Raw genomic sequence first — 16,165 nt, forward strand, 5'->3', positions numbered from 1 at the left:
TATTAATGAGCTCTTTATCTGCTATGTGTGAATAGGCCATTGTCTTATTGTTCTTGATTACCTCCCAATTTCCTGATTTCTTGAAATTGGTGAGATTTAAACATACCAGGGATTTATATATGGTACTGGTGGATCTTAATACTAGCAGATCTAGTTATATTATATTCCTTGTCCACCGGTCCCCCCCCCCTCAGTATCATTCAAGTACCTCAGCTAACTCTAAAGAATATGACTCTAGTCCTGCATTATTTTGTATTAGAGGTACCTGTGAGCAGATGCAACATTACATTTGGTTTAAGACCTTACCCACTAGTGAGTGGTAATCACTCAAGGGATGTCTGTCAAATGCTGCCTTATTGCTAGACTGACATCTCTGGATGCACTCATCTTCAAGTATAGGGTCCCGATGACTACAAAATACAGTATTCCTCAGACAATAGCCACATTACCTCTGAACTCCGTAACTACTAGACCTTTGATTTTCTCTGGCTTTAACAAAGTGATAGGCTGATCCTGGGATCCTATAAAGATATCACTCCTTTCTCCAGAACCAGTTCCAGTTCCACACTCGACTCCTCATGAGACCTCACAAAAATAGAATGTCTTGAAAAAAATATTTGTCAATGGGAAAAAGAAAGATAGAACAAAACAAATCTTGCTTATAGCAAATCCATTACTACGACTTGTCTTTTTGCAATTCTTTAGTACGCACAGGTAGTGTTCAGTGCCGCCTCTCAGTCTTCACGGAACAGACTCTCGGGTGATACTTCTGCAATCTCACTCCCTTTACAAGTTCCTTCTGGACTACTGACTTTCCTGCAATGGGAATTCGTGGACCCAAGTCTCTCTCTCGGCTACTTTCACTAGGATCGTGCTGTCAACAAAACTTGATACGGTCCTTCCCACCTGTCTATTAGGCAACCTGAGCATAAGAACAATCAGACAGTCTCTTGGTTCACAATCAAGACAGTTAGTAGTTGGCATATCAGGAATCAACAGTTTCAAGTTCTTTTGTTACGTTCTCAAATGCTGGCTCATCTCGATAAGGTACTGTACTGTCACCTCATTGGTGTATTTCTGATCATGGTGTGTATAGATCATGACATTTGGTTGTCTTCCAAAAAAACACATTTTTTTTTAAAGAGGGTGATTCGTTAAGTGGGGATCTGGGAGTGGTTCCGATGCTACATAACATTAGTGGTAGTGTCTATGACCACAATAGTCCAGTTTCAAGCTATCCCTTTGCTCCTAATCCTAGGGGTACCATATCTACACACAAATATCTGCACAATTTTCTTTGCGGTAAACACAGCAGTATTTGTGGTGGCAGGAAATGCATCTTCCCAATTTGAGAAAACATCAGTGCACACCAATACATATTTCAAATTCCTACAGGGTGTTAACTGTACGAAGTCGATTTGTATTACCTGAAAAGGTCCGTCTGCAGAAGGAGTATGGGATGGCTCTGTCAGTGATACCTTACCAAATGTTCTTCCTCATGCAAGTAAGACAGGTCATTGCTTTCCTTCTTGCCTGAGAAGAGAACCCTGGTTTATGCCAGTATTCTCTTACCAATTTGCACATACCTTCCCTACCCTAGGTGAGTCAGAACATGTGCTGCCTCAGCTAGGCCTAGGAGATACATCCTGGGGGCCACTGGCTTACCTTGTCCATTTCTCCGGAGTCCTGAGGACTCCTGAACATACCCCTTTGCATTCCAGACCTCCTTTTCCTGTAGGGAACACAAATTTGCATCTTAATTTAATTGTTGTATGATTGCAAATATAGAGTACCATGAGCATAACTCAAAAAAAAAGAAAAAAAATCTCTAGAGAGAAAAAAAAGAAAAGATATCAGGTCTGCATTAACCAACGGGCTGTCACTGATGTCTGGTCTCGTAGTAAAGGTCTGATTCAGATATTCCATACCATCATGCATATCAGTGTCTATACAAAAATGTCCCTTCACCAGTATTCTCATCCTCCACCCTTTGTGCATGGCAAGGCACACTGAAGTAATATACTGGTGCCATCGTGCTGATGAGACATACCGGGTTCGGACAGAACTTTGAAGGACCAATATGGCATGTGGTGTATGAACTGTCAAATCATGTACCAGTACTACGACCCAGGTATTTGACCCTTGTCCCACACAATTGCAGTTTATCCCTTAAAACCTGGTGTCCTGTCTGGAAAAGACGAAACAGAAACTGCTTTGTATCTGCCAGGGACGACTCAAATGAATCAGTGCATAACAACAAGTCATCAACATATTATATCAGCACCGACCCATTCTCAGGCTGAAAGGTCTGTAAACAGTCATGTAGGGCAAGGGAGAAAATACTCAGGCTGTCACTTGAAACCTTGGGAGAATAGGGTCCATGTATTGTACCCCCTTTGTGAACGCAAAAGATGAAGAGGAAACTGTGAAGAAAACAGAATAGAGGTTGGTGACAGATAAGTTTGTAGAGGTGGAGAGGATTTTATAAAAATGACAGCTGGATTGGGCACTACGGGGAATTGATTCACTACTTGGTCTACCTCCCCTTAAAGCTTGTTCTTGCTGTTTCACTACTGGGACTACCTCATCCATTCCATCAATCCAGTGTCCTGTCCATCCTAAGTTCATAGGGAACCCGGTATCTGTGAGATAATTTCCTCTACCTGTTATGGACATGAATCTAGAACAGTGGAATGCAACATTAGTCTTTGAGGAGTATCTAACATACCTGTTACCTTCTGAGCAGGAGTACAATATATGTATTACACATTTCAATTTACATAACAAAATCTCTGTCGATTAAGTTAGTCAGGGGCCACTGCTGCTAGGGAAATAGAAAAAGGTTTAGCATCATAGATGCCCAATCGTAACTTCAGCAGGTTTTGTCAAAGGGTAATGTTGCAGTTCTCTCGTTCCTCCCATTTGCCGAATTAGTGTTTACCAGTAATCTTATCCTGACGGGGAATTTTCTAGTACTAAAAAAACAACCAAATAAGCTTCTAGGTCATGCAAAGTATTCATTCAATCCTTCTCATCCCGTATTAAGGGTCTGTATATGGTCCAACAAACATTTCAGAGATTATGTAGACAAGGGCATTCCTAGAAATGAATACTTCTTATGTGGTAATTAAAAATAAATTCCCGGGGTTTACCCCATCTCGGTCTGCTTTCCTACTGGGAAATACTAATGTGCAGACAGGATAATCTCCATTTATGTCATTTCTTTCTTGATTTTTGTTTTATTTTTGTCTATATCTGTACTTGAATGGCTCCATACTTACCAGTTCCACTGGTCTCAGCCACTTCCCCTGCAGGCTACAGCTCCTCTTTTACCAGGTTGGATACTACTCCTCTGAATGCATGAGAAATGGCTGAAACCAGTCAGGTCACCTTCTCCTCCTAAATAAAACTTTGACATTCATTAGTGCATATATATTGGTTACATTCATATTTTTCATATTTTTCATATTTTCTATAGTTTGTATACTGGCTGTAACTGCTTCCACATCCACATATGGCAGTGTACTTGCTTTCTATTTTTACTTACTTATTTTTGCTATGAGTTCAAACAGTTATTATGTTTTTGTTCTTGTCTTATATGACTTTAGTTAAACATACTACCTGCAACCTCATGATCAAAACCACCAATCACTTGAAAATGATATTCCACCATTCATACGTACTCAATCATTACAAAAAGCCTTTGTGTGTGGACTATATTTCCCACACATATTACACCGAGTGGACCCTCTTAGCCTCTGCTCCTCAGCCTGAACCCTGGCTCCTGAACGCCTCTCGGTTGCGCATTTGGCTCCCATTGTGGGCTTTTTTCACAACCCCAAATGGACAATGCAAGCAAACGATGAAAGTTCTCAGAGTTATTTCACCAACTCCTTCTCCTCTGGAAATACCATGGGCATCTTCTGTAGTGACTACCGCGTACCCAGTGAAGATCCCTACCAGACACCTCAGCAATGGAAGTATGACATATTAACAGCAAAAAATCAATACTAACAAATTTGCAGCAGCGTTCAGGTCTGAATTACCCCAACAGTCCTCTGCGCCAAATACAAAATTGCAAGCAATGTGGAAGCTTCTATGAAGAATCCTACTTCTACTGGCTCCATAAAGCAAACACAAGGCATCTCCAATGGCAAGCAAACCACACAGATGAAAGTCCTCTACCAGCAAATCGGTGCAGGCAACAATACAGGAAACGTGCCTCCAAGCCATGGACCTACAATCAAGCTACATAATGGTATGGTGTTCAAATGCCTGTACAAAATATTTTCCTCATGAATACTGAATTTTAAAAATCACAGTGGTTACACTCATGGTTAAAGTTGTGGATAAAATGTGTTCAAGAAATGTTTTAAAAGGTATTGAAAAGGACTACATTAGTTTATTGTGTGGTCAATCAAAATTATTTCTCATGACTGGAAGGGAATGACTGTTGCCAGATAGGTGATTTGCGTAAAATATATTTTAGGAATATTGAGATTAAAGAGATATTGTCTGAATTAGAATATTGTTAAGGATGAAAGGTGGTTTTAACCCAAGTGAACAGTATGGAAATACATTTTATAGTAAGAAACAGGTTTAATAGGTTTGAACATAGGTTAATGTTTAAATTGTTTTGGAAATAAAGTTTTGTATACAGTATGTGTGTTTATTTGTGTTTACTGTAAGACATTGTGTAGGGAACAGGTTTATTCCACTCAAGCCATAAATTAGGCTAGTGAGGTTACAATATAACAAATAATTGTTTCACAATCAAATGGACCCTGTAATCCACAAGTGTATATTTTAATCAGATTCAAGATTTGCAATACAGTACCTTTGGTATTTATAAACAATCTGGCCTATTGCCAATGTATACTGCAGACCAGAGACAATGACAACATAACAACATAACATTTTTTATCTACTACCAACAAGTCCCAATTGTTGATGCTAACAACCAAGGCAAACACATACATTTACACTTTGATGATTAACACATTTTATGACCCCAATATATATGTACTGTTATCCACCTTGGTGCAGAACAATTACACATGTTTTAGGACACTTTTGAATCTGGCAGCAATCCGTTACAAGGGAACCAATAGGAATATGCCAGTTTGAAATGGTTATGTTATGTATACATGTAGATGAGTTAGTTAGAGTCAAGAGATAAAGGAAATCAGAAGGACAGAGGAAGATGCAGAGAAAAAGCTAAGTGCAGGAGGAAAGGAGACATGGTCAGACAGAGAAAAGGATCTTAAGATGGTAACTATGGAACTGCAAGTGTACAATTTGTGTTAGTAATTGTCTAATAATTTCATGTTTTTTATTAAGGAAGCACAAGTATAAATATTAATAGTGTGTATGTATATATATATATATATATATATATAAAACTATATATCACTACTGTGTATATCTTATTCTGTATGATTTGAGTTTGCCTGTGAATAAACAATGAGATGATAAGATCTGTGAATACCATGTTTGAACTCCTTTTGGAATCATGATTTCATAACTCATATGTATGAGAACTGCATATATGTATCAGCTGGATAGTATCTAAGTCATACATAATATATTTGCAGATAAATATGATAAACGTATATTATAAAATATACATATAGATTCTACTTTTCAATAATTGGCACTCCAGACACTACTATAAAAGTATAAGATAATATAAGATTCCTCAACAAGTATCCCCTGCCTCACCCCACCGCACGTCACGGCTCTACGCTAGCATGCAAAGAGGGGCTATCTTTGATATAAATAGGCACTACTACTCCCAGTACTTTGGAGAGGGGAGAGGCAGGCACTTAATCATGTTATGTATAAAGGGAGATCCAGGGCACCACTCAGTATGTCTCTGTTGTTCCTGCTGGAGGGATGTGTTGAAGAAGGTTACATTTGTGAACCAAAATGTTGACTCTATGTATTAAAGTGGTGATGTGAGTAATAAAACTCTGAAATATTGCTTGTGAAAAAAACTGCAACCAGCAATAGATCCTCTTAGTGTACCCTGTCTCCGCTTTATATAATTTGTGGACCCCAGGAAATAAATATATCTGGAATTAATGGATAAGAAGAGGGCGCCCATAGTGCAAATCAATTTTTTTATTTAAAAACAGTTCTTGTAAAACACCACAATACAAAATACACCTTCTGACCAAGAATCTCACCGCTGTGGGCTGGACACCACAAGATGTAAAACAGAAAGCCACGGCAATAATGTAATACTTCACTAGGGAAAGAGTCAGGACCATAGACTGTATCTACTGGTCACCATAGGGTCCATCTGGACACTGCTCACTACCAGCATGACAATAATCTGGGCACACACAACATTGGATAGGCCAAAATCTTATGTGTTCCATGTAATCACTTTGTCAGTATAACGAGGCTGCAATCTCTCTTGTGGTGTTTTAAAAGAACTTTTTTTAAGTGAATTAAAAAATTCACTTGCAATATGGGTGCTCTCTATTCCCACACACAGACATATATATATATATATATATATATATAAATATTTTTTTTTCCTTTGTCCATGTCACTAAATCCAGATCTTTCTATACGTATTTACATAAACCAATTTAGAATGAAAATATTGTTAATGAAGCAAAATTTAAGGAAAACAACAGGTTTTGAATCGTATAATGGTAATGTACAGTATCTGATGGTTTATATAGTGTTTTTCCCCAGTATTGTTTTTCTGGAGTTAAATGCAGGTTTTCTAAGCAAAATATACAGTTTTGGGAAAAATATACAGCCCAGAACACCAGCACATGAGGTCAGTATGGCGAATATCTCCACAGCCACCATGTATTTCCCTTTGGTGCTCAGATAGGCTGGGATCATTGCAATCCAGACACTGCAGAACACCAGCATGCTGAAGGTGATGTACTTGGCCTCATTAAAGCTGTCTGGTAATGTCCTCACCATGAAAGCCAGAGCAAAGTTCACAGATGCCAGGATCCCTATGTAACCCAACATAGAGTATAACCCAAGCACTGACCCCTCATTACACTGAATGATGATCATTCCCTTATAGGAGTGATGGTCATACTCCTGGTATGGAGAAGAAACAGTCAGCCAGATACCACAGATCAGAACTTGGAGAGAGGAAAACACAATGACCACATGTTTAGATACTTTGAGTGTGACCCACTTCCTCCAGGAGCTTCCGGGTTTGGTGGCTTTGAAAGCAATGAAGACAGTGACAGTCTTGGCCAGTACAGAAGAGACAGCTGTGGAGAAGAAGATCCCAAATGATGTCTGTCTGAGTCTGCATGTTATATCCACCGGCTGGCCAAGGAACAAGAACACACTGAGGAAGCTCAGCAACATGGAGATCAGTAGAATGAAGCTTACAGCCCGGTTATTGGCTTTCACAATTGGGGTGTTCCAGTAATAAATAAAGTTCCCTAATATAAATAATGTTATTGCAGAGAAAGATGAAGCTGTTACTGCAGATATTTGCACCACAATGTCCTTTTCATAGGACAGAAAGTCATATATTTTGGGTACACATCTCACTCTTCTCTCATCCGGCCACTCTTCATCAGGACATCTATGGCAGATCTCACTATCTAATGTAATATAAAACCATACATATAATCTCGGTGGGTCAGTTCTTTTGTTCGTTATAAACAATCAAACTGTATGTATATTCAATATAAATCTGCAAAAAAAATTAATGTGTTTTGTCAGCAAAGGGAGCATTGGACATTTGTTCTTCTGAAATGTTTTCATGGGGTATGTACCCAAATGGGGTGTATCAGAGTATTTTTTTCTTTATTGTAATACTTCTGTCTCTCAATAAAAAGTGGTAATTAACTGAAACAAAGTACTGCAATATAATATGTAGTGAATTTGGAATGTGGTATTTTATACTTTAATGTGAGAACATCAATATAGTTTTGTGCTATTTGTATTGTGTTTTTATTCTATGGTACAGTTTGTCTTCTATACTTATATGTTACTATGACAATTGTTAAATCTTTACTCTATTATGTTGATTTATCTAATGTATATACTGTAACACATTCCTACCTGTTGTATTAGATATTTCTCCCTCAGAACATGGGACACAGTCATAGCAGCAGACATGGAATCCCCCATTAAAAGCTTTTCTGTATCCAGGAGGACATCTGTCATTGCACCGAGATGTTGGGATCTTGTACATGTATTAAAATATAAAATATGATTCCGGTTTTTTATAAATCATTTAATTTAATTATTGTTTCTTTTTATTTGCAAAACCGTTTACTATTTTTTAAAATTTCTCTTAGGGATATAATATACTGATATGACCTCATCCTCCAGTGATAACATGGACCATATCTTCTGTCCCTCAAGTCTGTTTCCTCTTTGGCATTCTAAAATTCACTTTCTCCTTCTCTCCCCACATTAACGCTTTATTTTAATACTGACGCCAGATTAGGGGTATAAAATATACCTTTTTATTAAAGCATTTCATCCTTCCTGTTTATTTGATTCTCCAGCCCTGCACAATATATATTTCTCTGGTCACCCTCCAGCTGTTTTTCCCTTCACTTTAGAGTGTAAGCTCCTCCTTCTTGTTCTTCCTTAGTACACCGCCTTTCACCAGCACTCCATGGCCTTGTCTCCTTCCTACTGCCACTCTGATTCTTGTAGCTTGCCCACATGCTGGGTACAGGATCACTGCACTGCCCTGACTCCCACCTTTGCCTCCAGCTATCTTCAATGAGTTGTCATACAGTATGTAAGCCCCAATTGTCACTTCCAGTCTGGTGTAAGCTTCTTTTTTGACACTTATGTTATGGCGTTCCTTTGTGTATTTTATGTAAAACCTACTGTAATGCCCTGTTAATGAGAAATGTTTTGTATGTGTACTCTGTACAGCGGTGTGTACATTTTGCGGCACCTAATAAATAAAAGGTAATAATAATACTGTGGGATTACACACATGAGAAATTGCACCTATTGAAATATACAGTAAATAGACTAAATTCTGTAAATCCTAGAACTTGTTTTGTTGGTGTTACATTGTACACAGCAGATCATTCATAATAATGTTTACAACGTATTTATTTTCTAATCATTCCTAACATATTCCAGCATTCATTGTTCTGTGTATAATCCACATCCCTCCTGCACAACAGCTCTGACCACTTACTGCATATCAAGGAAAGATGCTTCCCCCGGTCACACACTCCACATTGTGATCACTCTGCAGCTTATTTCTAATATATAATAATTTATGGTCAGATATCACTCTGACTCTTATTATAGGATTTACTATCAGACATGTAACAGTTTCCAAGTACTTCTAGAAGATGGTTTACATATAAGACTGATTACAGCAGTACATGTCCTTATTACTTATATTATTATTATTTATGTATGTAATTTACAGATGCTGAGGTAAGTAGATGAGGGTGCACAATCCCACACATCTATACCAGCTGCAGGGGTTGCAATGTTATCAGGGGGCTCTGGTTCCCTGCACCTGGCTGTTACAATCAGGGCCGGCGCTACCACTAGGCAGCTTTAGGCAGCTGCCTATGGGCGGCGACCACTGGAGGGTGGCACTCAATGAAACAGAGAACGCTTTCTTTATTACCCTGCCTCGCCTCAGCTCAGCCAAGCTCCTGCTCTACTTTAAGAGACGAGGAGCAGCCAGGGATGTTGTATGCGCCCAATTGTCTCGGTGCGGGTGCTGACAATTGTTCGTGAGTGAGTCAGTGAATCCCTCCCTCTCTCCCTCCCTCCCCTCCCTTCCTCCCCCCCTCCACGATTGTGCTCCCGAATGTTACCTCCCCCCCTGCAAGATTATGCTCCCCTCCGCATTATTACCAGCCCCCACTCCCGAGATTGTGTACCCAAACATTACCCGCTACCTCCCCACCGCCTGCATCTTGTTACCATCCAGGGCTGCCAGGGCCAGGCTGAGGAAGGTCAAGACCTCCCCTTTGCACTCAAAACACGGCAGCATTAGGACCCGGGACATCCTCCATGACCATGCGCCCTCCCGCCCCCCGGCTGTTGCTGCTGTGTGGCTGAGCCTGACATCGAGCGGAGCTGAGCTGCCCTGAGCAACTGAACAGCGGTCACACCAGCTGCAGCTACTGTGCCACACTTTTCCAGTTATCTGGCTGGACACATAGCACCTGCGAATGACATCTGCCTCCCGGGCTCCTCACAGCCAGCTGCGCAGTGCGAGGTGGCACTAGGTGAGCACTACTGGGTGCATTGTTTGTGTGTGGGTGACATTGTGGGTTACATTGGGTGTATGCTGTGTATGGGTGCCAGTGAATGACTGCTGTGTGTGGGTGCCAGTGAATGACTGCTGTGTGTGGGTGCCAGTGAATGACTGCTGTGTGTGGGTGCCAGTGAATGACTGCTGTGTGTGGGTGCCAGTGAATGACTGCTGTGTGTGGGTGCCAGTGAATGACTGCTGTGTGTGGGTGCCAGTGAATGACTGCTGTGTGTGGGTGACATTGGGTGAATGCTGTGTGTGGATTACTGCTGTGTGTGGGTGTCAGTGAATGACTGCTGTGTGTGGGTGCCAGTGAATGACTGCTGTGTGTGGGTTACATTGGGTGAATGCTGTGTGTGGGTGCCAGTGAATGACTGCTGTGTGTGGGTGCCAGTGAATGACTGCTGTGTGTGGGTGACATTGGGTGAATGCTGTGTGTGGATGACTGCTGTGTGTGAATGTGTGTGACAGGGGGTGACTCCTGTGTGAGTGACTGTGCTAAGTTTAAATTTCCACCATATCTGCCGTGATGCTCCTGATTTGAGATGTCTATGTCCCTGCTTGGGGTAGGAGCTGCATTGGATGATAAATCGCATTGGGGAGAGGGGCTAGGGGTTAAAGAAAAGAAAGCTAGTTAGAGGTGTGGGGATGAGTGAAGGAATCAGGTGGGGCAAGGAAGCAGGCAGGGAGTGAAACAAGCAATGAGAGGTGAGGGAATGAGGGGGGGCAGGGGTAGAGAGGGAAGAAGGAGACAAATGGGTAGCAGGCAAAACGCGAGGTGTAAGTAAAGGTGAGAGACACCGGCATTCAGACACTAAGGAGAGCAAATGTTTTTTGGGATTTTTTTTTTTTTTTTGGGGGGGTGGGGGTGTTAGGCTGAAGTTTTGCCTAGGGTGCCGAGATACCTTGCACCAGCCATTGTTACAATCACATAAGATCAGGCTACTGCTGACAGGGTCAGGGCTATGGTTGTGTGTCAGCGTCTGCTCCAGCCTTTAGTTTCCCAGCCCTCAGCTACTGCCTGTGGATGTGAGTTACTGATAAGCTGTAACTGGAGTATGTCCCTCTCACACACACGCTGCAGCAGCCCTGGCAGGGAGTGGGAGGAAGATGGAGGCTGGGGCTCTTCACTAGCTTTGCATGGATTTGTTATAGGGTCTGGTTGTTCTGCAGTGCCAGGAATGCTGAGTGATGCCACTGAGGTCAGGAATGCTGAGTGATGACACTGAGGTCAGGAATGCTGAGTGATGACACTGAGGCCAGGAATGCTGAGTGATGACACTGAGGCCAGGAATGCTGAGTGATGACACTGAGGCCAGGAATGCTGAATGATGACACTGAGGCCAGGAATGCTGAGTGATGACACTGAGGCCAGGAATGCTGAGTGATGACACTGAGGTCAGGAATGCTGAGTGATGACACTGAGGCCAGGAATGCTGAGTGATGACACTGAGGCCAGGAATGCTGAGTGATGACACTGAGGCCAGGAATGCTGAGTGATGACACTGAAGCCAGGAATGCTGAGTGATGACACTGAGGCCAGGAATGCTGAGTGATGACACTGAGGCCAGGAATGCTGAGTGATGGTACTGAGGCCAGGAATGCTGAGTGATGGTACTGAGGCCAGGAATGCTGAGTGATGACACTGAGGCCAGGAATGCTGAGTGATGACACTGAGGCCAGGAATGCTGAGTGATGACACTGAGGTCAGGAATGCTGTGTGATGACACTGAGGCCAGGAATGCTGAGTGATGACACTGAGGTCAGGAATGCTGAGTGATGACACTGAGGCCAGGAATGCTGAGAGATGACACTGAGGTCAGGAATGCTGAGTGATGACACTGAGGCCAGGAATGCTGAGTGATGACACTGAGGCCAGGAATGCTGAGTGATGACACTGAAGCCAGGAATGCTGAGTGATGACACTGAGGCCAGGAATGCTGAGTGATGACACTGAGGCCAGGAATGCTGAGTGATGGTACTGAGGCCAGGAATGCTGAGTGATGGTACTGAGGCCAGGAATGCTGAGTGATGACACTGAGGCCAGGAATGCTGAGTGATGACACTGAGGCCAGGAATGCTGAGTGATGACACTGAGGTCAGGAATGCTGTGTGATGACACTGAGGCCAGGAATGCTGAGTGATGACACTGAGGTCAGGAATGCTGAGTGATGACACTGAGGCCAGGAATGCTATGAGATGACACTGAGGTCAGGAATGCTGAGTGATGACACTGAGGCCAGGAATGCTGAGTGATGACACTGAGGTCAGGAATGCTGAGTGGTCAGTAATGCTGAGTGACGACACTGAGGTCAGGAATGCTGAGTGATGACACTGAGGTCAGGAATGCTGAGTGATGACACTGAGGTCAGGAATGCTGAGTGGTCAGTAATGCTGAGTGATGACACTGAGGTCAGGAATGCTGAGTGATGACACTGAGGCCAGGAATGCTGAGTGATGACACTGAGGCCAGGAATGCTGAGTGATGACACTGAGGTCTGGAATGCTGAGTGATGACACTGAGGTCAGGAATGCTGAGTGATGACACTGAGGTCAGGAATGCTGAGTGATGACACTGAGGTCAGGAATGCTGAGTGATGACACTGAGGTCAGGAATGCTGAGTGATGACACTGAGGTCAGGAATGCTGAGTGATGACACTGAGGCCAGGAATGCTGAGTGATGGTACTGAGGCCAGGAATGCTGAGTGATGGTACTGAGGCCAGGAATGCTGAGTGATGACACTGAGGTCAGGAATGCTGAGTGATGACACTGAGGCCAGGAATGCTGAGTGATGGTACTGAGGCCAGGAATGCTGAGTGATGGTACTGAGGCCAGGAATGCTGAGTGATGACACTGAGGTCAGGAATGCTGAGTGATGACACTGAGGCCAGGAATGCTGAGTGATGACACTGAGGCCAGGAATGCTGAGAGATGACACTGAGGTCAGGAATGCTGAGTGATGACACTGAGGCCAGGAATGCTGAGTGATGACACTGAGGTCAGGAATGCTGAGTGGTCAGTAATGCTGAGTGATGACACTGAGGTCAGGAATGCTGAGTGATGACACTGAGGTCAGTAATGCTGAGTGATGACACTGAGGCCAGGAATGCTGAGTGATGACACTGAGGACAGGAATGCTGAGTGATGACACTGAGGTCAGGAATGCTGAGTGATGACACTGAGGTCATTAATGCTGAGTGATGACACTGAGTCCAGGAATGCTGAGTGATGACACTGATGCTGAGTGATGACACTGAGGCCAGGAATGCTGAGTGATGACACTGAGTTCAGGAATGCTGAGTGATGACACTGAGGCCAGGAATGCTGAGTGATGACACTGAGGCCAGGAATGCTGAGTGATGACACTGAGGTCAGGAATGCTGAGTGATGACACTGAGGTCAGGAATGCTGAGTGATGACACTGAGGTCAGGATTGCTGAGTGATGACACTGAGGTGAGGCTCAGGCTCCCTATCTGGGCTGTCACATGCCAGGTGTCTGTGAGACAGGGAGCATAGCCACTATGGTATTACCCTCAGTATTCTCCCATAATATACTGTATGTGAGCAGACACCTAATGCTGGCATCCTTCCTCAGTGATAAACTCACACAGATCCCATAGGAGGGATCCGGTTAGGATCCCGTCTATCGGGATACCAGCTGTCAGAATACTGATGCTGGAAACACGACACAGCGGTTAATTCAGGTTGCATTGCTGTCATGATGGGACCGTAATTCGCCCTCCATGGTGCCAATGCGCAGGCGCAGGTTCCATCCTGCATATGCGCACCCACCAAATGTGATAGGTGCGATTTCCTCTGCCTGAATTACAGGCATACAGTAGGTGTTCGCGGGGCATGTGCGGGGTGGCGACGGACCATTGTGGGGGCAGTGTGGGGAAACCAGAGGCGGGTCAGCTGCATTTTCAGGGTTGCGGCATGACATCACACACAGCCGCTCTGATGTAAAAAATGTTGGCTGCCCTCCTGCATATACATCCCTAATTTCTGCATGAGCAATGAAATCGCAATTGTTTTCCAATTGCATCGCCAGGCCCGCCAATTATCATGCCGGGAGGCCTTGCCCTGCGATGGGCAGCCCCCAGAATGCCACAGAAGGAATTGCAGACCCTGTTTTTTGCAAAATCTGCAATCTCTACTGAATAACCCCCACTATTAGGAATGCTGACACCAGCATCCCGATTAGGTGCACCATCCCAGCACCGGAATCCCATCAGCCAGGATGCCAAATGGCAAGCCAGCGGGACGATGCAGGGATGGGGGAAGTTAGGGTAAGGCTGCCGGGGGAGGGTTAGGTTTAGGCTCTGGTGAGGGAGGGTTAGGGGGCCGGGGGGAAAGGTAAGGTAGGTATATATACTCTGTATATAGATGATCAAGCTGCTGCTGCAGGTACAGGGGGGTGGGAGAGGAGCACTGGAGCCCCCAGGAGGACACATCAGTTCAGCTCCTACTGCCTGGCCGCGCACCTCATAGCACCCTACACATCATACTCAGTATAGATCTACCCCAGGCTGCCTGCATCAGTGTCCATGCTGTGAGTTACCCCCCAGCAGACACGGACATGGACACCACTGCACTGAAGCTGGATGTGCTGAAGTTCACAAAGCTGTGTTCCACTACAAGGTATGATCCCAGCCCCGGCTGCCTTACCCTGTACACTGCAGCGTACACCTGCGTTGTGGCAAGCTGCATTACATCACTTACCCATGTTGCTGTACACTGTATATAGATCATGTATGTTGTGTGACAGTAAGCACCTGTCCCCATTCCAACTCCTGTGCACAGTGATACCCAACAGTGGAGAAAGTGACTATTTACTCTCCTAGAACAAAGTTGTCATTTTATACAATCCTGGCCGTAATGAGCATAATGTGTAAGGGCCACTACAACTGCTCTTTTCCCATGAGCGCCAAAGTATATCAAAGCATACCAAAAAATATGCTTCGGGCCAGCCCTGTGTGTGCCTTAATACTTTACTGCTTGCATAACATCTTTACAGTGAGACTGGCACGACTTTTGGATATAATAGAAACTGTAGCACCTTTTATATAATGCCACCAGAACCACTGTGTTCATACACTGTATGCTGGTGTAAATCCAGGTCTGTTATAAGCCAGTGCCTCCACCAGTCATTGACCTCACCGCACATCACTGATAGTGAGCAGGGAGTGTACACAGCTTTTATGCTGGCTGATTATAATAAATAGATGTTGCTATTATTAGTATCTCAGATGGAACTGTGTAGTAAGATATTTGGGGTATTGTATTCATTAGCGGGTGAAAGGGGAAACCTGTCAAGTCATTAGATAAATTATCTAATGTGAATTAGTACTGCACCAAGCAACACAGGCCATGAAAGTATTATCTGTTAAGACACTGAAAGTAATCTTACAGGAGGGCTATAAAGCCTAGAGGCTTACCCATAGCAGATCAGTTCCGATCAAAGCTAGTTTTGTCTGCAGCGGATATAGCCTTCCACAAATCCCCTCCAGCTTTTAAATTGAGACAAAGTTAATAGGCGGGACCCTGGAGAATCAACTGAACTTCATTTTTTAAACTACTTAATCAATGACCATCATCTGGGACATATCCTAAACCATCTGAGATAAGAGCAAAGTATTCTCATTTGTTCATGCTATTATTGTAACTGAGTATAACTTGTTACTTTCATGTTTTTATTGATGTAACTTAGATAAATAAATGCTTATCCTTTTTTAAATGTCCTGTGTAAATCTCCATATTTAATACATTGTATCCCAGAACCTGGGTCTCTTGGGTTTTTTACACAAGATGCCTCCTGAGGAGTAACCATATGGTCACACAGCAGCTGCACACAAAGATGAAATGGTTGCAACAGTAGCGTTCACCTCTGAATTAGCTCCTGGATTTTGGAGG

At 43.4% G+C, this 16,165-nt stretch overlaps 1 protein-coding gene across 1 annotated transcript in view; it reads right to left on the reverse strand.

The window, feature by feature from the left end:
* Positions 1-6,687: 6,687 nt before the first annotated feature.
* LOC135052765 (vomeronasal type-2 receptor 116-like) overlaps positions 6,688-16,165 on the reverse strand; it is an 84,403-nt gene continuing 74,925 nt past the window's right edge. Inside the window, exons 5-6 of the mRNA XM_063957446.1 lie at positions 8,059-8,182; positions 6,688-7,595 (exon numbers count right to left, since the gene is read on the reverse strand). Coding sequence (XP_063813516.1) covers positions 6,688-7,595; positions 8,059-8,182 — 1,032 coding nt within the window. The remainder of the gene's footprint in view (positions 7,596-8,058; positions 8,183-16,165) is intronic.

Source organism: Pseudophryne corroboree, chromosome 1 (assembly GCF_028390025.1).
Source record: "Pseudophryne corroboree isolate aPseCor3 chromosome 1, aPseCor3.hap2, whole genome shotgun sequence".
In the NCBI taxonomy this organism is placed as follows: Eukaryota; Metazoa; Chordata; class Amphibia; order Anura; family Myobatrachidae; genus Pseudophryne; species Pseudophryne corroboree.